Raw genomic sequence first — 24,454 nt, 5'->3', positions numbered from 1 at the left:
GTCTTTCATGTAGAAAGCAACACTTACCAAGATGCATGCGGAGCGTGTTTTCTGTGTTCAGCCCTGGTCGATGGAAGTGATTGAAGGTGCTTGTGGAGAGAGGAGCCCAAGTACACGGTGATGCGGTGCCTTTCCCCGTGCAGCTCCATCAAAAGGGAACATTAATCTGAATGAGCACATAAAACCTCCTAGTCTGGGCTGTTTTAGCTCTGAGCATCCATGTTTTTGGGAGCAAGCTGCAGATCTCGAGGTAAGTGTTGTCCAGCTCTAGTGCAGTGCTTGGTGTCATCCCACAGGAATTTCTTCGTGTCTCCAGAGCTGTTACAACTGGGCTTTTGGCAGTAGTGTTGTGGTTGTGGCTCTATTGCAATGGCAGAGGCTTTTAGATGTGCACAGCGAGGGTCAAACACCAATGAGCCAGGAGAAAGACCGTTTTTATGGGATGTAATAACAGATAACTGGCAAGCAGAGTAATAAAGACTAAGGCAGGGAAAGCAAGAGCAAGTGGAGCTCGATGCTGACATTAGGTAGTTTGGAAAGTGTGAAAATCTCTCCGTCAAGCCTTTGAAAAACGGTCAGCTGCTGGAAATGAGTATTGATCCCCACGCTGTACACAGGATAGAAAACAGTCAGTATAATGATCTTGTCTGTGCTGACCCGATGTCTCCCCCCAAATTCACCCTTTGATCCCAGCAGGCCTGGTAGCTTTGCAGATGCAGTGAAAAGGCTCTGCTGAGTGCAGCATGTAAGGGACAAGGCGTTACTCCTTGTACATATGATTCTGCAGGAGCAAGTGTGTTAAAACGCAAGAGTTCTTTTCTGTGTTTACCAGTGACCTGTGGGGACACAGCGCTTTGTTGCAGGAGCACTTAACCTCTGCCCTGTAGGCTCTCTGCGGATGGCCAGGACAGTTTAATGCGGCCTCTTGTTTGATTTCAAGCAGCTCTCCTTTCCCGAGAGCAATTTCAGGCCGCAGGGCTGAAGGATTTGGTAGTTAAATAGCATCAGCCGGCCTCTGGATGGCATCTGGGAGATTGTCCGAGCTGCTGTGCCCATCACTGACCAAACAAATGTGGTGCTCAGGAGAGTGATGGGAAAGGGGGGGCCTCATCCTCCCTCCGTTACAGCTTCAAGGGGCTGTGCTTGTGCTGGGAAGGTACGTAACTTGGCCGATTATTCTGTTGGCCGTGCTTTAGACTTCCCCAGATGGTCCCTTTTGGAGAGCAGAAGGGGCAGGGTGAGCCAGTTCTACCTGCGAATTTTCCTCCTGGCATCCTCAAAGTCCCTGCAGCTTTCATGGCAATGCAAGATGGTCCAAATCCTTCCTCCGAGCCTGGGCTGGGGGCCGCTCCAGACGCAGAAACCTCTCGAAGGCTGGTAGCCCTTGTATGGGAGCTTCTAAACACGCACAGCTCTAAGTGAAGTACCTGAGGCTTTGAAGGTGTTTGCTTTGAACCCTCTGCTCACACGTTGCTGTTCTTTCCAGGTGCCTGTGCTCACAGAGAGGAGAATGATAAGATTTTCCCCAATGCAAAGCCTGGCAACCCCCGAGACTGCAGCGTGCCATTGATTTTTACCAGCACCTGCGGGGCTTCTTCCATCCGAAGAAGTGGAAGATGAATTTCCTGCAAGAAAAGACATTATTCGTCAGGAAGATGAAAGGTACTTTACTTAACCTATAAGCCACAGTGACTCTAGTAACCTGCATATAGCTAGAAGGCTGATGAGACACATCTCCGGTGCCAGACCCTTGAGATTGTCTGTGTTGGCACGTTCAGCATCGCTGCTGCTGCAGTGCTGCCCACATTAGCAAACCCTGCGGGCTTGCCCAGTGGGCAGAACCTTCCCACTGCTTTCCTCGTCAGGCTGAGTGAGTTCTGTATCCTAAATTTCATGGGAGGTGATGCCATGAAGGAGGCTGTGTGTGTGTTTGGAAATTATCTTCCTGTAAAATGGATTGCTCTAATGTCTAAGAGGCTGAGGGGGCTGTTTTGTTCTGCTACTCACACCGTACGGTGTAGGTGAGAGGTAAGGAAGATGCAGTCGTGACTTAGTTGGATTGAATATTATAGTTTAGTGTGTCCTCCTGCAAGGTCTCAGAGATGAAAGAATCTGTCTAGCGATGGCAAGCTCAGAACATAGGAAAATTCTGGTCTGTTGGGCAGTGCCAGGGTGGATTTATTTTCATTTCGTTTTAGCTGAAAGTGCAGCTACTTCAGAGAAAATACCTGCAGGGAGAAAGTGGGGTGGCGGCTTTCTGAGCATGGATTCTCTTGCCTGCTCCCTGGGTGGCTGCTTGGTGTCGTTGCTCCTGGAGGGAAGGGGACCCAGAACAAGACTTTGTTATCTTGAGCAGGGCTTGGTGCCCCCAGGATGTGCCTTTGAACACTAAAAATGATCTAGGTCAAAAAAGAGACGTTACACGGTGGGCTTTTTGTGTGTTTGGGAAAGGAGGGTTGTTTTTCTGCATATTTACCAGAGCCTCTGGTTTCTGCAGCAGCGACTGGCACAAGAACAGAGCGAAGCGGATTCTCTCGGGGATGGCACCGTGAAATCCAACGCAAGGTGAGCAATAATGGTTTTCTCCAGCGTGGTGGTTTGGCAGGGAATAATCCTGCAGCTGGTGCATTTCTATGTAGGTTGGAAGGGACTTCTGGAGGGCACCTCACCTAAATCCTGCAGAAGGGGCCAACTCTGACGTCAGATCAGGTCGCTGTTGCTGTGTCACTTTTTAGTATCTGTTCTTATGATCTGACGGGATAATCTGCTTTACAGGCTTTGAGACTTTGTCTTGTCCTGCGAAGATGCGGTTGTGGGTGTGAATTTTCAGCAGGCAGGAGGAAGTACTTGCTCTAAAAGAAACAAAGTGCAGGCAAAAGGGTGGCCTGGCTGTTCTCTGCTGGGCTGCGTTTATGTTTTTTCAGGGCTGAATTGTACTTGTAACAATTGCTGGTGACATGATCTTGGTGCAAGTCACCGGAGCTCAGTCCAGCTACTGAGAATCAGAGCCAGACTGAGACTATCTGGGCACACCAGGGTTGTCCCACTGAGTCACAGCTCCAAGCTCCAGAAGTTCCAAGTGCTTAATGTGCTAATCCCTTTTGTAAAGATGATGATTGGTATTTTGTGCTTATAATTCTGGGAGGTTTTTTTTCCTTACTGCTGTCTCTTTGTTTTTAAGGGTGAGCGCCAAGAACATCGCAGAGGATGTTACCACACTACATGATGAAGCATCCTTTTGTTTTTCAGCGTGATGAGTCAAGAGCTACAAGCCACAGCTGAGAAAAAACTGAAGAGAAAGGTCTCTGGATTTTGCTTTCAGGCTTGTTTGCTTAGGTTTAATTTAAAAAATAGAGAACACTTGAATTTCCTATAGCCCAAAATCATTAGAAGAGTTGAATCCTTCCCAGAAGAGTGGAAGAGTGGAGTTGAGTCTTCTCCAGTGTGGGGATCCAGCAGAGCAGCAGGGTGCTGCCAATTGGGAATTGCTGACCCTCGGTTTCAGTGATGCCTTTTGTCCTCTGCGCTCAGCTCCTGTTGTTACAGAGGACTTAGGCCTTGGCTTACTGAGATACATTCAAGTGTTCTCTACTTCTGTAGCCTTGGTAGCAGCTGTGGAATGGGGGTGAGTCTACCCAGCCCTGCAGTACTGCATAGGATGCTTGAAATAGCTTCATGAAGATAGAGAGAAGCTCCAGCAACCACGTTCTGCCATGGAGGACTTTTAGACTTGGGCTGACTTCAAGGAGCTGCAGCGTTCTGTGTGGAGATGGCTGTGGCTGCTGCAGTGCCAGGACCAGGCAAAGCTCTCAGTCTGTTAGTTGTGATGAGCTTTCAGCAGCAAGTCCTCTTCATTGTGTACCTATGTATATATAGATGTATATAGCTGCTGCTGGGCTGTGTGTGCTGCTTGGGTTTTGCTATGGGAGCTGCATAGCCCAGCAGGGCTGACTTGCTCTCTGTTCTGTGCCAATAAAGATGAAGTTGGAACCTGTCTCAGGTGCTGGTGTTTGTCCTGGCTGGGGGTCCTGGGGCAGCTCTCAGGGCGCTGGGCTGGAGTGGGGACTCTCGTTCCAATTGGGATTTAGGGTTCAGTTTGTATTGGGAGTTAGACTTCAGTTTTGATTGGTATTTAGTTTATAGTTTTGATTAGGTTTTAATTTTTGTTTGGGTTTGAGTTTTGATTGGTCATGAGTTCTGAAATTTGGTTGGTTGTTGGCTTTGAATTCTGATTGGTTGAAACTTTTCCTGCTCATGATGAGTTCTGATTGGTTGAGTGCTTTGATTGACAGCTGGTTCTGAATTCTGACTGGTTGATAGTTTTGAATACTGATTGGTTGAAACTTTTCCTGCTCATGGTGAGTTCTGATTGGTTGATAGTTTTGATTGACAGCTGATTCTGAATTCTGATTGGTTGAAACTTTTGCTTTCCTGCTCATATTGAGTCCTGATTGGTTGAGTGTTTTGATTGACAGCTGATTCTGAATTCTGATTGGTTGAAAGTTTTGAATACTGATTGGTTGATAGTTTTGATTGACAGCTGATTCTGAATTCTGATTGGTTGAAACTTTTGCTTTCCTGCTCATTGAGTCCTGATTGGTTGAGTGTTTTGATTGACAGCTGATTGTGAATTCTGATTGGTTGAAAGTTTTGAATACTGATTGGTTGATAGTTTTGATAGACAGCTGATTCTGAATTCTGATTGGTTGAAACTTTTGCTTTCCTGCTCATGATGAGTTCTGATTGGTTGGTGGTGGTGATGCTTTTTTAATGGTGTTTTGGGTTTTTTTTTTATTGGTTTCTGGGTTTGGGGTGGGTTTTTTTTTTTTAATTGGTGGGGGAGGCTTGTGTGATTTGTTTTAATTGTTTTTTTGTCTCTGTTATTTAGGTTTTAGGGTTTTTTTTCTTCAAAGTTGTTTTTTTTTAATTGCTTTAAAGCTATGTTTTATTTTAACTCCAGCAAATTAAGAGACATCATGCAATTAGTTGTTTTAAGTCATCTTTTATTTTGAATCTTCTCCACTTACAGCTGTGACCTATGGAATCACAGCAACAAGACAAAGTATATAGCACTTAGAACAAAACATACAACACAATAAAAACAATCTGTCAAAATAAGAACTAAACCCCAGAGTGTTACAGTCACATTTGTCCATCCAGGGCTGGCTGAAGACAGTACAGGCTCCAGCGCTTAAGCCTGGTCCAAAATATAAACAAGTTTCTCTATAAAATTCATCAAGTCATACATGAGCTCACAAGAGTCACAGCCCCTGAGCTCAAGGGATAGCTTAATTAGCTAATGGATTAATTAACTGCTACAAAGTTGTGAGGTGCATCTCCAGTCCGTGGTCTTCTTGCCAGTTGGAGCTGAACTTTACCTGCGCTTTGCTATAAAACAAACCTTAACTGCAGATGTAACACATACAGAATAACTCAGTTTTCCTTCAACCTATAAGAAAAAACAGCAGCAGAGCTTTCTCTGTTCTTCTTCCTTGAGTTCTCTTGGAAAGACGGGGGAGATACACCAGTATTGTTCTCTTGTCCTCTTCTCCCCCTGTATCTTCCAAAGGCTCCTGGAACAGAGATTTAATGCAGCATTACCATAAAGCAAAATTGCAGTAAAAACTTCAACCTGAAGAAAAACACCCCAAACCCCACGAACCCCCTAAAACCACAAGTTAAACACAGAAAACACACACCCCAAAACCACAACTTAAACAACAACAGCCAGAAAACAATCCCCCCAAAACCCCTAACTTAACACCTCCCAGACATCCCTAAAAGAACACAAGTTCAGTCCTAGAAAACCACAACTGAAACCCCTGAAAGCCACAACTTTCAAGCCTAAAACACACCTGGCTGTGTAATTATGAGATCTAAGAAAACAATTTTGAATTAAACTAAGTCAGTTTCATTGTGATAAGAGTTTTTAAACATAAAACTGTCTTTTTAGGTGGCACCGTCGGGGCCCAAGCTGCAGCTCGGACCCAGATATCCGCAAGCCGTGTAACACCTTGTCCACATAATATTTGCTAAGAAATTCAAAAAGGTGGGTTTTAATCCATTGGGTTGCAAATAGAGCCTTCCCATGAGGACCAAACTGAGCTGCACCATGTCCATCAGCTGCCAGTAAGCCCACAGGGTAAAAAAACCAACCAAAACCCAACAAACCAGACATTTTCTCAACTCTTGCACATCAGTTACGGCACCCACCGGGTGACGGAGCAGCTGAAGTGACATAGAGAGCAGTAGCGGCACATCCTGAGCAGCCGGGTCAGCAACAGAGATGTAGCACAAAGACACTGCAAATCAAGGGAAAATAGTAAGTTATCTAATAGATTCCCAAAAATAAACCAGCTTTCTAAGCCCACAATTCAAAGTAGAAACTACATTTTATTTCCCAACAGTGTCACTCTCTGTCTAGAGAGACGAGGAGCAATTGAAGTCACTGGGGAGAAAAGGAGGCAAATAAAACCAGCTGCTGTTCTTTCAGCGTCAGTTATGGAGATCTATTATACTTAATAAAAGCTATTCCAGTTTTTTATACAGTATTAAGGGCTTGAGCTGCATTTTCAATCAGTGCTGGCAACTCATCGTTTAATATTCCAGGTATTTCATGCTCATCCCCTCACCACAGTTATCACCACGCATGGGTATTTCCACCCAGCACATGCAACCAAACCAGATTCTCAAGAAGGAAAGTCCTAACAAGAATAATAAGCATTAGCACAATCTTTCTTAATATTTACCCAACCACTAAGCCAGAACCTGCAAAGATAAGCCTGACTCCTATTGCAGTTAGGGAATCTGAGCATGACCTTGGGTTTGTTTGGCACACCAAGGACTAAAGTTTGACTGGATTTTAGCAATTGCACACAATCTTCAAACTTCTTTATGGAAAACAGTAGGACGAGTAATTACAAACTCATGGGACTCCACTATATGGAAATGTTGGTGCACATGTGTATCCTGCCCGTGAATTTTGGGTGAGATTCGAGTTACGCATGGAGGATGCATAAGCATGTGCTGCTTACTGTTGTTATTCAAATCATTTGAGTTAATAAGCAAGAAGTGCACTAAGATTAAAAGAAAAGTTCTTGAAGATATAAGTGACCTACAAAATCCAGTTGTGCGCTGAACGGCAGTTGCAGGAAGTTTGGAAACAGAATTCACTAATTCAACCAAATTAGTGGCACTTAAAGCGCCAATTTCAACTTCTCTTTAAACCATGAATCTCTCTCAGTAATAAAAATAAGAAATATTGCATACCAGTGCTATTCTACATCTCACAGCCAGCTCCTCCGGGCTGCCCCGACACTGGCCAGCAGCAGAGGGGTTGTGGAAAGGGGAAAACTTGCATCTCTGCCTTTCCATGAACTCACAGCCCTGACTTAGATCTCACTGACTGACTTAAATCTGAAGCACAAGTGTCCCTGTTCCTCCTGAGCACACACACACAGCTCAGTCCACTCCCTGCTCTAATGGTGCAGCACAGAGCGTTTGCTGCTAGAAACACCGGCCTTAGTGTTTCTGTGTGATAACAGACAGGAAACAAAGATAAAAAGCAGGTACAGAATTACCTGAGGCCCCGGCTCCTGCCGGACCACTCGGTTAAACGTTAACAACTTGTTAATATGTGGATTGGTGTAGAAATGTGGCTTCGCTTTCTGGCCAAGGGATTTCTGGGAGATCAGAGGCTATACAAACGAAAATCAGCGCTGGAGTGGCATGTCTGCATTGCTGTCACCTCCCTGGGGACCGAGAGCACAAATAAACCTCTGAGGCTTCACAAGAAATCCAAAATAATGCTACATCAGCCGGGGAATGGCGTCACCTAGGTCTGAGTGTAATAATGAGGTCCCCAATAATTAAACCCACCTTGGAGAGGTGGGGTGGCAACGGAGTGGGATGTCACAGCTCTGTACCCCAAACCCTATTGCAGGGTCCCCATCCCTGCCCATAGCCCACCAGCAGCATGGGCAGCAACAGTTTTGGGTGGAAAGCGCAGGTTTTCCTGCTCAATAACCCTGTGCCTCCTCGATGAGCTTTGTTACCTTCCAGCTTCAATAGGAAAGAGCATTTTGGGGTTGAAGGGGATATCGATTCCACACGCTAGCTGGGAACTCTCTACAAATGCAATCACAGCCACAACAATCTAATTTCTTCTTTCTAGGCTATTGACCCAACAGACATCAGTCATATCTCAAATACGGGGCACCTCCGTCACCCAGGTAGACGACAGGTAATTTTGCTCGCCCCGTTCAAAGAAACCCTTGTGCTTTAGGCTCAGTGCGATCACACTGAGCTTGTTAAAACACACAGCTAAATTATCAGTAAGTATTTGCTCTTATTCACATTTATTCAGGGAAAGAAGGAACATCCCCACTACAGACCTACATTTTAAGTAGCAAAGGCCTCAGTACGAGGGATTCAGCATTTCCAGGGCAAGAAAAAAGCAGGAAAAATATAACATTAGCTGATAAAAGGGATTTTTTCCCCTTTGTTTTCAACGAAAGTGCAGTACATTGGGTTACAACCCATGCACCAAGCTCCCCGTTAATGGCAGCTCATCTCTAACGAGTTGACCCAAGGACCTTGATTCTTATCCCAGGGGGATTATTAATAACCAGAGCACATGGGAAGCTCTGGCACAGGAGATCCACAGCAACTTAAAGGCACCAGATCCTGCAGAAACCATTGCTCCCAGAATGCCGGCCTGCTTTACATACCAAAATTATCGTCCTCTGGGGGGTGGCAAATGGGGGAGCCCAAAATGCTGCGCTTGCCTTTGGTTTCTGTGCTCCTCAAGGTCCTTTCTTGACAGCAGCACAAAGCGTTGGGTTCCTGCCAGCCCTGTTCCAAAGGGACAAAGAAGAATAATTAGAAAAATTAAAGACAAAATAGATAATAATAATAATAAATATATATACAAAGTGTTCACTCTTCTGAGGACCTCCTGTGGGACTGGGATGTGGAACCGCTGAGCCAGGGTGGACTTTTCTTTCCTTCTTGATGTCTTGGAGTTGTGCAGATCAGCAGCAAGGTGTTCACACTGTCTTCTTCACATCTTCAGGGAGGAGGAGAGCAAACGTATTAACAGATAATGATAATAACGCTGTTTGTGCTCCCCGTTCACCGAGCCCAGCCCTTAGCAAAGGACACAGCACCAGCGTTTTAAGTGTTGATGGTGAACGTAGTGATTAACTAACTCTTCGTTCACGAATCCTGCTTAACGATGTTTCTTAAATCAGGTTTGGATCTCGATGGCAGGAAGCGTCTCCCTGTGCTGTTCTGCTGCAAACCACATGAAGGACCTCAGGGAAAATAAAACTGAAAACCAACACATCCCCCTGGACACGAAGCACAAAGTGACACTGAGTGAAAGGGTTTGATTCATCCTCTCAGCTTCTGATGAAAAACAAGCAGGAAAGCAGCCACGTGCTGGTGCTAATGGGGGAAAAAAAAACCCTCCCTGCCTATCAACCCCTTTTTCAGGGCAGATTTAGCTGCGTTAAGTTGCACATGGTCCCATCCCTCTGACATTTCATCCATCCCACAAAGCATTTCGAAGCCGGACATCGCCTTAACCATGCCTTCCATCTCCAGGCGTCGCATTCAAGAGATCCATCGAGGTCGTTAATTAAAGTACTTTATTGGTGATCATGGATACTCATTAAGCTTTGTACAAAAACCCCCTCCATTAACACCAGAGTGAGAGACAGGCACCAGGAGCTTCGAAAGCCGGTTTGGCGCCTTTCTGTACAAGCAGAAGCAAAAACAATATTAAAAAAAATAGCCAAATCAGCCGCACAAGTTGGACTGGGCCAGTGGACCAGCCCTGCAGTTCACAGGCCGAGCTGCACCAGAGGGAAGTTAAAAATTGCCCCCAGATGAGCCCGGTTTGCAGAGGATGCACAGGGAAGGCTCCGCATCTCCTGCCGTGCAGCGTCTTGGGGGTCCTGCCTCCCGCTTCGGATGCTCCGCGGTTTACCAAGAATAATTAAAAACCTCATCTCAAGAGCTCTAAGCCAGCGGGGAAGATGTTTTCACGGCCTCATTTGTCGTCCGAGGGGCTCTCCGGCAGCAGGGCACCGGAGCTCTTGCTGCTTTTGCGGATGCACATGCTGCAGTCCAGCTCCACGTCGATGTCCCCGAATTTCAGCTGGCAGTTCTCATTGCAGCTGCAGGAGAGACAGTGACAATATAAGTATGGATGTCGGTCCCCCCAGGTTGTGCAGGGTGCCGGGACCCCCCTTGTCACCCACGTACCAGCGTGAAGCAGCGGAGTTTGCTGCCAGGACGGCGAGAACGCCAGCGTAGTGCCAGCAGAAACACACGGTGAGGAAGGCGAAGTTGCCGCGGTCAGTCTGGTCCCAGCCTGGTCCTCCCCATGGAGGGGACAGCACGAACCCGATCTGGTCGCAGATGGAAGAGATGTCGGGCATCACCACATTTAGCACGCCCCTCCTTGCTTCTCTATGATGCTTATCTCCATCAAGCTGGTTCTAAGCCTCATGTCCTCCTCTTATTTTTTAAGATATTCCAAGCAGCTTATAAGTTTAACCCCAAAAGTTGTGCTGTAAGGGCAGAGCAGCCCCCCACCACTCACCTTCTGGGGGCAAAGCCCGTTAGGATGTGCACTGACCTGCCAAAGCCAAGAGCCCTGGAGAAGGAAGGAGCTGGTCCTGAAGATCTCCAGGATGATGTGGTCACGGAGAAACACCTCCAGCAGGGCACAGAGGGCTCCGGCAAAGACAGCAATGGCCAGCAAGGAATGCACGTGGTGGTCCAGCGCGGCATCGCTGTCATCACGGAAGCAGAAGAGCAAACCTACCAAGATTCACGCTGTGTTGGAAAAGGATGCTCTGGGATGCCCCAACCCGTATCCAGGCACCGCGTGCGATTCACCTTCGATGAACAGAGCCACAGAGAGCGAGAGCCGATCTAATCCAGGCGGCAGCTTGAGCGGGGAATGTGAGACGATGTCCACAATGCCAGAGAGGAGGAAGAAGAGGTACATGGTGGTGTAGTGCCAGTGGGTGAGGTCCGTCCAGCTGTGCGTCTTGGGGCTGTACAGCTGCAGGTGGGGACCGGCCGGCACAAACTGCTCCACCAGTATCCCTGGATTAGAGAGCACAAGTCTTTGTGATGGTGAAGTCAGAGCGGTGTTTGTCCAAAGGAACAGTGGCTGGGTCCATCACAGAGCATGCCACCAGAGCGTCCCCAAGCCCACAGCTGTTCTCCCCCACAAACAGCCCCTGTTTCGTGGGAGAGAGCAGCTGCAGTGCCAGTAGATATCAGGGCATACTCGTCATCTTACCTGCTAGAGCAAAGAAAGCTTTGACCGCCCCTTCGAAGACTTCCACGCGCTGGACCCCTTGGCTCGGCTGGCTCTCCGCATTCGCTTTCCGCCTGAGATACTTCAGTGGGTATCGCACAGACCACCAGAAACCAAAAATGAAGAAGCAAGTGCCCCGGAGGGCACTGCCGAGGAAAGTCGTTGGCATCGTCCTCGCTTGCTGGACCTGCAAGGACAAACAGGGTCTGGGGACCAACCCCAAGTGTCCCCAGGAGACGTGTCAGGCTGCTCAGCATCCCTAGGGAGCTGCATCCCAACAGAGCAGGTGTGCACAGCTCTGCCGTCAGCTGCAAACAGGTAATACCGGAGATGTGACATCACCACGGAGAAGCTGCCACCCTGCCCCACTATATATATATGCATATACATATTGATATGTGTGGTTGCACACCTACAATCATCAGGACTTCATCGTGCAAGAGAAAAACACATTAGCGCCCAAGAAAGCATAATAGCTACATGCTATTAGAAGAGGAACCATAACAAAGCTCTTTTGCTAATAAAAAGCAACATGACAATTATTTCCTCGGAACATCAGCTCCCTCCCAACTAGATAATTACCAGGGCGTGAATCCAGCCCGCGTGTTCAGCAGCTCCAGCCAGCAGAGGCTTTGCTGGACCCGCAACAGGAGGAGGGAGCAACCCAGGAACCACTACCATCCCCAAAAGGAGCCTCTTGCACGTTCCACACAACCTCTGAGTTGCACACAAGCAGCAATTCGACACAAGGGGAAGAGATTTCATCTCCTGTAGGAAGAGCTCAAGGACTAAAGGCATGAAAATGGCCTTTGAGCTAAGCTGGACCAATGCCACCGAGTACCAGCGGGGATGGAGAGGAGCAAATTTATATCCTACAAAGTGTTTAAGCCCAAACGCAAATTGTTGAAAAAAAAATCCCAGAGCAGCAAACACAGAAGGGAATAAGTCATAATCTAAACACTTATAGTGACGAGCTTTTGATATCACCTTGCAATGGTCTTGTTTCCTCCAGCAAGACCTCTCTCCTTGCTCTCTGTAGACATGTACAACCTAAGGAGGTCTCGCTCTTTCTGGTCCTTTTCTACAGCTCAGATGTCCACAGAAAAAGACATTACTCATCCCCAAGCTACCGCACCAACCTGCCCTTGCGTCACAAGTCACATCCTCGCTGTGTTTATAAATACCAAAGCGAATTGCAGGAGGCTGGACGAACAACTCCAGCACGTTCTCCAAGTCCTCCCACACTAGAAAGTAATTAGGTGCTGCAAAAATAAGGGTCGGATGCGGCACAGCAAGCGCCTCAGGTGAGGGTGAGCTCTGCTCAGAACTGTTTACACCGCATTAAGGCTTCTTTTCAGGAGGGAAGTTCCTACATAGCCTTTCATGCAGATGAGAAACGCCCCATCCCAGGTGCTGGTTCAGGGCTCACTGATGGGTTTCCGCTCTATTTTGGATGCCTACATTAGGGTGAGATGGCTCCTGCCCCATGTCTTCCCTGATTATAGCCTGGACACCCAGTCCAGGGCACATATCTTCCCTGCACAGACATCCACACGCTGAAGTGACTGAGAACAAATGCACAATTGCATGATGTATAATCAGATTTAACCATTGTCCTACAGGGACTGTGACTGCAAGGGCAACAGCCCAGAGCTGGGGTCAGGAGTGCACCCTGATCAAGATACACAGCAGGAGCATTAACTTGACATCTTATCCCTAACGTTCTGTGAGTAATAGGAATAGAGACATCCTGGTGACCAGAAATGACAAGTGACACAACCCACCTGCAGCCCCAAGCCACAGCAGCACCCAGGGACTTATCACCCCGCATGCACCGGGCATCCTGGGACACCTCCCACTTTGCAGAGATGCCCCAAACCCACCCTTCTGTCAAACAGCAGCTTGGATAAGGCCCACTCAAAAAAACCCACACCTTATTTTTAAAAAACAGCCACTATTTTGCAATAAAAAGACACGTTTCCAAGCAACGGTCCACTCACACAGCTCGCGTATTCCAGAGACAGAAAAACAACCTCCCCACGTCCACACAGCCCAAACCTGGTACCTCTCACCAGCCCCAGCATTCGAGTCCACGCTCACATAAAAGCTGATTAAGCTCCAAGTGAGCCGCAGCCGGGTTATTTATTTTTCCTGCGAGCCGGTTTGTCTGTCAGAGGACTTGAAATACGGCTGCAGTCAGAAGTTATTATCCGAGCCGCCCTTCTCCCTCCGCAGCTTCCAGCCTGCAATGCTTTTGCTTAATAACCACACAGGAGCTGCCATCTCCCCGTACGGCACCTCAGCAGCCTTGTTTCTACCCAATCTCCAGGTTTTTCCCCCCAGAGCCATCACAGATCCAGCTTTTATCTCCACGCGGGGGCTTGTTTCTGCTGATGCAGGTGCTACCAGAAGGATGCTGTGCGGATGCAGGAGCATCCCCTATGAGCACCCATGGGTGCGACCACCTGCCTGGCAGGGAGAGCATCACCCCAAGACACGCTCAGCACCAGGCCGTGCACATTTGGAGGGTCATCTCTTTGTTTCTCCTTGTTACCCAGGCACATCTCTCTTGTGCCAACAGCCTTCACCCAACAGAAAAGGCACAAGCTCCATCTCCTGCTAATCTTCTGCCATCAATGAACATCCAAAACCTCACAAGTACCCCCAAAAAGAGCTAAAAATACAGATTGCCTGCAGAATGCAGCACTTCCCCCATCACCACACTAAACCTTTGTCTTGCAGAGATGGACTGTCCCCACATCCCCTCTTCCCAAGCACAAGCAGCCACGTCCGTCCCATCACAGCCGCTCACCGATGTATTTCTCTCTATGAAGAGTCCACCTGCGGCTCCTGCCCGTCCTTCTCCCAGCTCCAGATGTGGCAAAAAGGAGCAGTTATTGCTGAGGAGAGGCAGATAAAGGGAGAAGCCACCCCAGGGAGGTGGCCCTCGGACAGGATGTTTAGAGCCAAACACCCTGCGGGCCGGTTCAAAGTGGTGCTGAGTCAACCGGCTTTCACAACCCCGGACACCTCGTGTCTGCTATTAACAAAAAAAACCTCCTGGAGTTTGCCACAAAAATCAGGAAGAGCAGCCAACTCCTGTTCCTATGGCAACAAGGTGTATTCGGTGATTATGTTGGGTGTTTTTGGGGAAGAAGCCAAGAAGAGACAAGGCTGCAGCATCGCCTGATGTGGCCGGGCTCTGCCATCTCCAAACTGGGCTGGGAAGTACACAACAGACCTCTTAGGAGTGTCCTATACACAAAGTGACCGCAGGCAGGAGAATTTTGGGCCAGGAGCTTGCAAACCAGATGAAATCCTTTGTGAGCACCATCTCCCAGCCCACCGCAGCCAAGAGGAGGGGGATGATGACCTGCCATCCCCAAAATCTAGGGGTTGGCAGGACACAGCAGCCTGTTTCCACTCCTTTTTACCCATCTAACAAGCACCCACAAACACAAGCACTCCAGACCTGCTGCACACCTATCCTCAGCACCTCGCCAGCTGCGTAGATGAGAAACACAAGTCCCTCTTTGCAAATAAATATGTTCCCTCCAAAGCACTGAGTTGATGGTGCAGAAACACTCTGGAGCCCCACTCAACCCTCCAACCACCTGAGGACCATTAATAACCTCTCGGTGCATTCCCAACCCAGGATTTCTCCAGGTTGCAACCACACGCACATAACTCCTCATGCAACCAAACAGCAGCCCCAGCAGGACCACAGGATAAGCCGTGTCCAGCCTTGCCAAGAGCCAGACACAACCCAGCACCCCAAGGCTGGAATAACACCGAAGCAAAGCAGCCTGCACAACCCTCCCCAAGGTGATGGGCTGTTCTCCAGCACAGCCCAAGCCACCAAGCCATAGCCAGGAGCTTTTTATTTTCCTGCCCATTATCTCCGTATCAGCAAGTAGGAGGAAGGACGGAGAACACGGAGCTGGCACGCAGCCGTGCTGTGCACCCATTGCTCACCTCCAAAAGCGCTCAGGGAGCAAAACACATTTGCACATGTGCAAAAAGTTTCTGTAACGTCATTAACAAAGGGACTTCCACAAACAAAGGCAGTTTCACCCAAAATAAAGCTCTAGGAGCTTGCTACCACATGAAGCCCAAGCACAGAGAGGGAAATGCAGCCCCCGTAGGAGCTCTTCATTGCAGACCTACCCTAAAAAATAACACAGAAAAACAAAAAGCATGTAGCTTTCTTGCTGGGAAAAGAGTAGAAACACCACCAGGGACTTATTAGCAGCTCAGTTTGCCTTTCTGCAGCCACCAAACCTTTACCCCAAAAGGCAACTTAGCACAAAGCTGCTTCCCAAGCAGCATGAGCCAGATTCTCAAGGCAAATGGGCAAACGCAAAGCGGAAGGGCAGCAGCTGAAAAGGGAGAGGAGGAAACGAGGCCCAGGTGAAGCCCATCTGCTCAGGGGCTGCAGGTGCCTTTTCCCCTGGATTTTAAAGGGCCAGCAAAAAATAAAGCCCACAGAGAATGTTTCATATTAAAAGGGCAATTTATATTTAAATACCTGCTGATCAAACAGTGAAAAAAAGTTTTAAGCATATGAAATACTTGAGGAAAGGTAGTTTCCAAGTATCTTAAGCCACCCCCACAATAAAAATGAGGGTGAAACTGTGACAAGTTGCAGGGAACAACAGCCTGATGGGGGGTACCCCGAGAATGGCAAATCCCCCCCAAGTGACACACAAAATCACTACAATCACTGCGGGATGAGACTCCATTACACATCCTTAGCTGAGGTTTGAGTATGATGGGATTGTACCAGCACACACCTGCCTTCCTCTTCCTCCCGGAGAAACTGAGATCTGTGCCCTAAACACTCTGTTGTATTTGATTTCTTTTTTTTCATCATTTTTCACGTTTTTCGTCAGCTGTACCTGCAGCATCCTCTCCCCGAAGAGCATCATCGGCCTCGGCGCTAATGAGAAAACGCGATAATGTTCGCCTGCTTCCTGGGGGTGGTGGGAGGCACAATCTAATTAAAGGTTTGCCAGCAGCTCAAGCGCTGCAGATGGATGGTTGTTCGGGAAGTGCATAGGATTATTGTTATTATTGTTATTATTATGACAAACGCTAACACCGGCTTTCATCAACAGGCAGCAAGAGGAGGTGAAGCAGGCGGGATAAGCACAGGCTGGGCTTGTTCTGCTGCCCACACCATCCTTTGAGCCTGACATAAACCCGGGAAGGGCGGCAGGGACGGATCCTAGATCCTATCACCGCTCAAGCTTGTGGTCAGGCTGTGCCAGAATCCTTGATGAAGGGTTTGTCTGGAGGAAGAGCTGGCTGCCAAGGTATTTGGCTGGGTTCCTTTGCAGGAGCAGGTTGGATATGAGCATAGGGAAGGTCGGTAGCTCCTTCCTGCCTCCCTCACTTATTTTGGGAAGGCCAGCAGTACCCCCGCCTTGAGCAACAGCGCCCCAAAACATCAGGCTGAACACAAAAACCACCCCCGAAATAGCATCATATCCATTTAAATCCAGCTGTGAATATGGTGACAGGTACAACCCAGCTGCACCACCAGTGGGTCCAGTGCAAAGTTTCAAGACGCTATCTGATAATCCAGTTTGTAGGGTGAAAAACATAATCCGAGCCGACTGGTGGCTATTAAAGTTGTGTTAAAGGCAATACTGCCTTTAGGACTATCCTGAGAAGTCTATCACACAAGAATAAATGTGAGGGCGGCTTGTGATTGCACCTCACTATATATTATAATAAACCATCTCTGCACAACTCACCGAGCAACCTCCACACCCTCACTTGGGTCCCTAAGCTGTTTACAAATGTGGGTTTTAGCTGCAACGGAAATCCCTAATTCTCTCCCAGAAATCCCAGCACCTGTATTTTCTCCCTTAATCACAGGCTGGATCTCTCCTCCTTCACTGACCTTCATACCTGGGGAAAGAATGTGCTCCCGAGTGGGAAAACAAATTAGCAAGCACTATATTGACAGTCCTGGGATGTTTGTAGGAGCGGGGAGTTAATGAGGCGGAATGAAACTATTCCAGACACCACGGGCCACCGAGGGGAACAGCGTTTTGTGGCCGCGACAGGGGACAAAGCAAAACCTCGGGGTGAAAGGAGACGGCGACTCGATGAAGAGCGGCCGCGTGGAATTAAATAAACCCCCCCACCGCCTTCAAAAGCAAGGAGTGATTTTATAAACCAAGGACGGCTCTAATCTCGGATGGAAACAACCTCTGATTTTTGGGGGTGGCTGCAACCTGGAGCAGGTTCCTGCACATCCAGCTTTGCCACCTGGTGCTGCCCTCGTGTGGTTTTTAAATGGAAATAGTGATGCTTGGGTGGTTTTCCACAAGAAAATAACGCAGATATAATTCCGAGCACCATGCAAGGCCTTTTTGTTGTTTAATTAAGCTGATTTCTGTCGCACAGCACAGTAGGTAACTCAACTTGTCACCTTGCAAACAGTGTTTTCTCTGCAAAAGTGCTTTTTCGAGAGGAATTGGTGCCGTTTCACAAAACTATTCCACTTGGCAGAAAAGAAATATCTGCAAAACACTCACCATGTTCTGCAGTTACAATTCATGAGGTGTAATTGTGCGGCGTTTATCAAATGGATTTATGGAGGTGTTTTGCTGCGCTGCTTAATTCTCCTCCACCGAGCCTGTTTGCACCCCCGATATCCAGCCCTGTGATGGAAATGTAGGAATGGCATTCAAGGAGAATCTTTATAGAGGTGTTAATGAGCAACAAAATCCAGGTGTAGCCCCTTCAGTGTGCAACGGGCTCTTTGCACAAGGAGAAAGGGTGTTAAAAGATGAGAGAGATAGATATAGGTATATAAATATATATATACAGAGAGAGAGAGATGATAGATATAGATATAGATGATAGATAGATGATAGATAGATAGATAGATAGATAGATGATAGATAGATAGATAGATAGATAGATAGATAGACAGATAGATAGATAGATAGATAGATAGATAGATAGATGATAGATGGACAGATAGAGATAGATAGATAGATAGATGATACATAGATAGATGATGATAGATAGATGATACATAGATAGATAGATAGATAGATAGATAGATGATACATAGATAGATATATAGATGATAGATAGAGATAGATAGATAGATAGATAGATAGATAGATAGATATTTTTTAAATCCCTGTACTCACAACTGGCACATTTTCCTTCTATCTAGGTGACATTTCCAGTCACTTTTTGTAAGAAATTAGCTGGCAAAGGCAGGCTAACAACAAAACTTGTCCCTGTTTCGTCTCGCTTTCCAAGCCGAGGGGTTTATTTTCAAGGGAAAACTGGGACGTTTTGTGAATCCCTGCTGCTCAGCCGTGTAACTTACAGCCCTCCAGGCTTTGCAGGTCTGAGGGATGGATTTGTCTAAGCTATTATTACACACTCTATAATTTATCAGACTTAAATTTAAGGATATTGGCTCAGCGAGGATTTTTATTTCACATTTATTCACTCTTCCAGCCTTTAAGTGAACACGAAACCTCTTAACAAAACCCTTCTTCAATTCAAAGCTCCGCTAATAAAATTTGTACTGTGCACAATCAAGCCGTGATGTTGCAAATTTGACATAATCTGGCATTTAACATTCTTTTGCTCTTCCTCCTTGCGATGACACCTTGGTTGGGACCTCAAGTCTGGAGCTTTCCCTGATTTCAAAGCCTCCAGGCTCTTGGCAAAGTCATCTGGCGAAAGGACGCCCTCCATCGCTATGGAAACACACGGGGGATGAGGTGATCTCATCATGATGAGTTTCTGCATTTAATTTTGCTGCTAAAAATCACTTTTTTGTGCTTATTTCAGAGACGGCGATATTCCGGTATGGACGGAGGGCATGAGCTCAACGTGTGTCCCAGCAGCAGAACGGCGACCTCTCTTCGCTCTTCCAAAACATAAATATTTCATTAGACTCTATTTATTTTTCTTCTAGACAACAGATTCTTCATGTATTTGGAGAAGGAGGTCGCACCTTCCTCACTCTTCATCGGACCCGTTCAAGAAGGCGGCTTGGGAGCTCGTGTCGCGCTGCTGCTGCCGCACGCCCAGCCCGATGTAGGGCTCCCCGCTGCCCCTCCGGCACCTCTGGATGCAGCTGGGACACAAACGGAGCAAGAAATCACCTTTAGCATAACCCTGCACTATTGAAAAGCACTTAGAATGAATACACAGAGGGGTGTTATAAAGGTTCTAAAATGCTGGAGTTTGGGGGTTTTTTATTGTATATAAAATCTATTCGCTCGCAGAGGCTGGACTAGCCCTTCCATAGCCCATGTGTCAGCATCCCTGAGTTGCTTGCAGTCTGCAGGAGCATCCTTAAAAGTGGGATAAGATCCCCTTGGGGCTGTTGTACCTCTAATAACTCAGTGACTGTCAGCCGCTCCGAAACCCTTGCAAGGGAGGGGACACAGTGTCAGACGGGCCTGGCAATGCTTTGATTTCTCTATCAAATTAAAGTTTGACTTCCAGCATTTAATGCAGAGAGGGAAAAAAAAAAAGTGGTGTGACTTGCAGGAGCAGCTCCAGGGGCTCGGTTATTTGCCTTCTCCATATTTAATGCCCGTGCCTCTGGCTGACACTACTTTGCATTCTGTGCACTCGGCAAATAACGCGCACGCTTCTCGCCATGCCCTGAAACTCACAGCGGGCAGGGGCTGCTTATTCAGCCGCAACTTTGTGCTCCAGGATCAACTCAAGTACATCTGCACCTCACCCCAGCCATCCCCAGCCCTCTCTGCTGCTCTTTGATTTATTCCCCAGCCGTACCAGTAAGCGAGGGTGAAGTTCACAGCCACGACGGCCACAGCGGCTGCCCAGTGCCAGAAGAAGCACATGGTGAGGAACATGATGTTGCTGTGGTCCTTCTCATCCCACGCGGGACCTCCAAAGGGTTGGAACAGCACGACCCCAATCTGGGTGGAACAAGCAATTTATTACCTCGAGGGGAAAAGAAGAAAAAAGAAATCAATGTAGTGAAGGCCTCCAGCGTCCATCTGTCCATCTCAGTTATCACCACGACATGTGTGGTGACCGAGCGACTTGAGCCCTGACCGGGATAGTGGGTTTTTGCTGAGATAGTGCTGGTCTCATTAAAGTCCAGCCTTGCAATCAGAGGCTGCACAAAGCAAGTCTGCACTTTGCAGTCTCTTCTTTCCTGTACAATATCCAGATACTCCCTCTGCATTGCAGACCCCCAGCCATCCTTTAAAAACCCCAAATTTAGCTTTTTATGAGCTCAGCCCAGTTTTTCGTCTCCATTTGAGTTAACGCAGGGGTTGAGAATGAGGAAGGGAACTCACATTTCTTTTCGGCAGCCTAGTTTGGGGAGTGCTGATCAACTGATTTCTTTGCTTCTCCCGCTACCTACCAAAGCAATCGCTGGCTGCATTTTTACTCAGCCATTTTATTGCTTGGTGGGGTTTGCCTCCCTCTTTCCACTAACCCAGAGGGAGTGCTGCAGGGTGCATTAGACACATTAAGCAATTAGTACTTGGTCGTTAGCTACTGTAAAACATTGCGAGCGCTCGTTTTCGCTGTTCCCCCCAGAGAAGCAATAAGCCAAGACAAACAGCTCTTTCAGCAGGAGCAGTCGGCAGCGGTGACCTGCGACCAGTAAATTTTCATCCTGGGTTATGATCTATTTATGAAGCACGCCTGGCGAAATTATCCTTCAGAGACGAGCGATTGATAACGTGATGTACGGCTTATTTTCTTTCTTGTTGTTGTCGCTTTTATCCCCATTGCTCCTCAAGAGGAGGCAGAACCGACCTGCCAGAACCAGGTGCCCTGGACGATGGTGGCGCCGGCTCGGAACATCTCCAGGACGATGTTGTCGCGGAGGAAAACCTCCAGCATGATGCTGCAGGCCCCCGAGAAGACGACGATGAGGAGCAGGGAGTGGATGTGCTGATCCAACATGGGGCGGTGGAGGACGTGGTAATAAAAGAGACAACCTGCCGAAACATGCGCCACGCTTCGAGTTCTCTTCCCATGCTGGTGTCTCTTTCAGATCACCCTCATAGCTAGGCTCCTGCTTTGCTGTTGCTAAACTTCACCATTTTATTTGGAGCTGGAAATGATATTTTTTCCCTTTTCTTACAAGCCAAACTGTGCCTGTTGAGCTGCCCCTGCTGCTTCAAAAAACTTTGGTATTGGGGAAGGGAAAATAACAATCGTGCTTTCATTAAGGGGCTTCCTATATAAGCAAGAACTTTGTTTCCTAGTGCCTTTTCCCTGTGTGATCCCAGAGGGTCCTGAAATCCTGGCTTGTGAGACAGCCTGAAGACAAAACGACATTTACAATGTGCCGAGGTTGGAATAAGTCGCTCGAATTTGCCACGTGCAATGCAAGCAGAGGAGGATGACGGTGCCTGCACCGCAATTAATGGCCCTCGGGGGGGACGTGGGGCACGCAAACAGTTCTGCAGATGGAAGATAAATGCAGCATCCACCGGCCATTTGTCATAACAAGGAAACTCAGCCTGGTGCTTTGCTGTCACCCCCAAAATCCCAAAGCCAGGACCTATTAATGGCTGTATCTTGCTACAGACCACCCTGCCATAACACATCACCTACAACATCTCCTGTCTTTGGAGCCGTTCAGAGCAATATCTCACTCTGGCAAATTTTGGGTCCCTCTCTGATTCACCCACCAACATCCCTCCCCCAAATTCAGCATCACCCTCTACTGACCTTCCACAAACACGGCCATGGAGAGCATGAGGCGGTCCAGCCCCTGCGGAACCACCGGGGAGATGTAGGTGAAGACGTCAACCACCCCGGAGAGCCCGTAGAACAGGTACATGGTGGTGTGCTGCCAGTTCATCAGCTTCACCCAGTCGCGGTTCTCCCCGCTGTAGAGGTACAAGTGGGGACCGTCCGGGACGAACTGCTCGGCCAGCATCCCTGCACAGACATGGGGTGGTTTGTACAGAGTGATGGGTGACGCTACTCATCGCTGCGGGGCGGGTTGTGGAGCAAGAACTGATGGTTTTGTGTTAGGGAGAAAGAACTGGATATAAAAGTCAGGCTTGACTCTATTCCCAGCTCTGGGACGGGGTACGAGACTTGGGCTTTTCACATCAAAATCCATTAGAGCTCAAGACAAGACGAACATCCTTCACCGTCTGGACCGGTTTCTCTGGAGCAAGGTCATCGCTACATCACTACAGGCTGTGAAATTCCCAGCACAGTTAATAAAATATAGCCCTTACCTATCAGAGCAAAGGTGATTTTGATTCCCCCTTCAATGGCATCCGCACGCTGGAAACAATAAATCCTGCTGGCTTTCTTGTTGACTTTCTGGCTGAGATACTGCAGTGGGTATTTCACAGACCACCAGAGCCCGAAGAGCAGGAAGAAACTGCCTGGAAGCGCGTGGCCCTTGAAATTCGCCATCCTGACAATCTCCTCTGACTACGAGGCAAAGAAAAACAATGTCATTTCACAACTTACACCGGCTATTTGATGTAACGCTGGAAAAAAATGGGGTTTCCCTTGACACACATAGAAATGGGAAGGAGCACTGAGAAACCCTCCAAGGCTGAGAGGTGGGGACATCTGGGACCTGTCTGAAATGAGGAAATGCCCGAAAAAGCCAGAGTCTGGACTAGTTTAGCAGAGGCCCCCTATCTGCTGCAATCTCTGAGACATCCCAGCCTGAACTTTGCATCCCCTGCCATCCCTCCCAGCAGTAGCTCCGGCTTTTCTGACCCTTCTGCAGGTACAAGCGAGAGCATCCGCCACAGACCATGGGCTGTTCGGAACCAGGCAGGATGGAAAATACACGGGGAAAACAGCAAGGTCTAGGGGGAAATGTCAGTGGGTTTCTTTAGCTCCTCAACCAGCCACAGAAGTGGTGTGCTATGTCCAAATATTTTTTTAATTCCTGGAATTTTTTCAGCCTGCTGAAAAAAACCCCACAACAAACCCACCCAATTTTGCAAAGCCAAAGCATCTTGCTAAAAATATACCTTCAAACATCCCCCGAAAGCTGCTGGAAACAAACCATTTTGGTTCTGGGCAAAGAAACCAACTCTCTCCCTGCTTCACCGCCTCCTCCCACCCCTTCTCTCTCCAGAGCATCACTAAGCCGGGCTTTACTCCGCACAGAGCCTGAGGATCCCAGCCGAGCTGCTCAAGCCTCGGTGTCCCTTCGTGCTGGAGCAGACGCTGCCTGGTTCATAGGAGAGCCAGGGGACCCATTTCCTAGGAGAATTACAGCAATTAAACCCCAGCCAGCTCCTGTTTGCCATTTGCTGGTTTGCTTAATTAGTGGGGAGAAACAATTAGCTCTTTGATCTGGGCTGGAGCATATGTTTGGGGGCCTGGCCTTGGCAGAGCGGCAGGTCTGCTGTGGCAGGCTGATCAATTAGGATTTCTTTTAATTGATAGCAATGGTTCTGCTGCCGGCGTCCGGGACTTTCTCGTGCTCATGCTGAGCTGAGCTTAACGCTGGGCAGAAACCGGCTGTCTCATGGTGTGGGTGCCATCCATCCACATAGCAAGGGGCTCTGTAATTTGGTGCTGGACCTGACCTCCCCATCCCAGACACCCAAAACCCTGTTATCCTTAAACCACCTTCCCCATTTTGGGCCTCAGTCCCCACTTGCTGGAAAGATAACCCCTAAAATGCTTTTATTCTGCTTTTGCAGAAGCGTAAATGATAATTTGTGCAAAAGGTTGGACGTGACTTGCTGCTGCCAGCATTTGAGATGGGATAGTGGCTGCTTTGGCTTTATAACCATCTGATTTCAGGTCAGTTTGCCTCCAGGACACCTCGTTTCGCCCCATGAAGTCTGATACCATCTCCCAGAGGCGTCCGTCCCCCGGCAGGAAAATCCGCTGGGTTAGATCAGACCTGGCTTAACCAAACCAACAACTCAAACTAAGCAAACATTGCCTGCAGCTCCATGCAGCGACAGGCACGGCTGATGTCCTTGCAGTTTAATCCAGGTTTATCCTGCCTTTACCTATGAGCTGTTGTCGTGGGCTTCATGCAAAAAAAATTTAGGAGGGGATTTAATCCGAGGGTGGAAAAGCCATGCATGGAAATATTATTTTCTAGCATATTGGCTTGCAGCTTTGCAG

General features: G+C 48.0%; 1 protein-coding gene and 1 long non-coding RNA gene across 2 annotated transcripts; one reads left to right on the top strand and one right to left on the bottom strand.

Annotated features, from left to right (window-relative positions):
• Positions 1–316: 316 nt before the first annotated feature.
• LOC309448796 lies at positions 317–3,978 on the top strand. The gene is made up of 3 exons (XR_014185854.1): positions 317–1,662; positions 2,498–2,565; positions 3,182–3,978. It is a non-coding gene; the product is annotated as an uncharacterized lncRNA (long non-coding RNA).
• A 6,076-nt stretch (positions 3,979–10,054) lies between these two features.
• On the bottom strand, positions 10,055–22,762 carry TMEM45B (transmembrane protein 45B; the record flags this gene model as incomplete). The annotated part of the gene is made up of 11 exons (XM_082070409.1): positions 10,055–10,181; positions 10,270–10,415; positions 10,646–10,830; positions 10,909–11,121; positions 11,321–11,525; positions 14,151–14,238; positions 19,347–19,460; positions 20,132–20,277; positions 21,134–21,318; positions 22,058–22,270; positions 22,579–22,762. 11 exons carry the CDS (start codon positions 22,760–22,762, stop codon positions 10,055–10,057), a joined length of 1,806 nt encoding a protein of 601 aa, XP_081926535.1.
• Between the last annotated feature and the right edge of the window lie 1,692 nt (positions 22,763–24,454).

Source organism: Streptopelia decaocto, assembly GCF_964273445.1.
Source record: "Streptopelia decaocto genome assembly, chromosome: 21".
Lineage (NCBI taxonomy): Eukaryota > Metazoa > Chordata > Aves > Columbiformes > Columbidae > Streptopelia > Streptopelia decaocto.
Note: the sequence above shows the minus strand (reverse complement) of the source record. Positions and strands in the feature narration are given on the sequence as shown.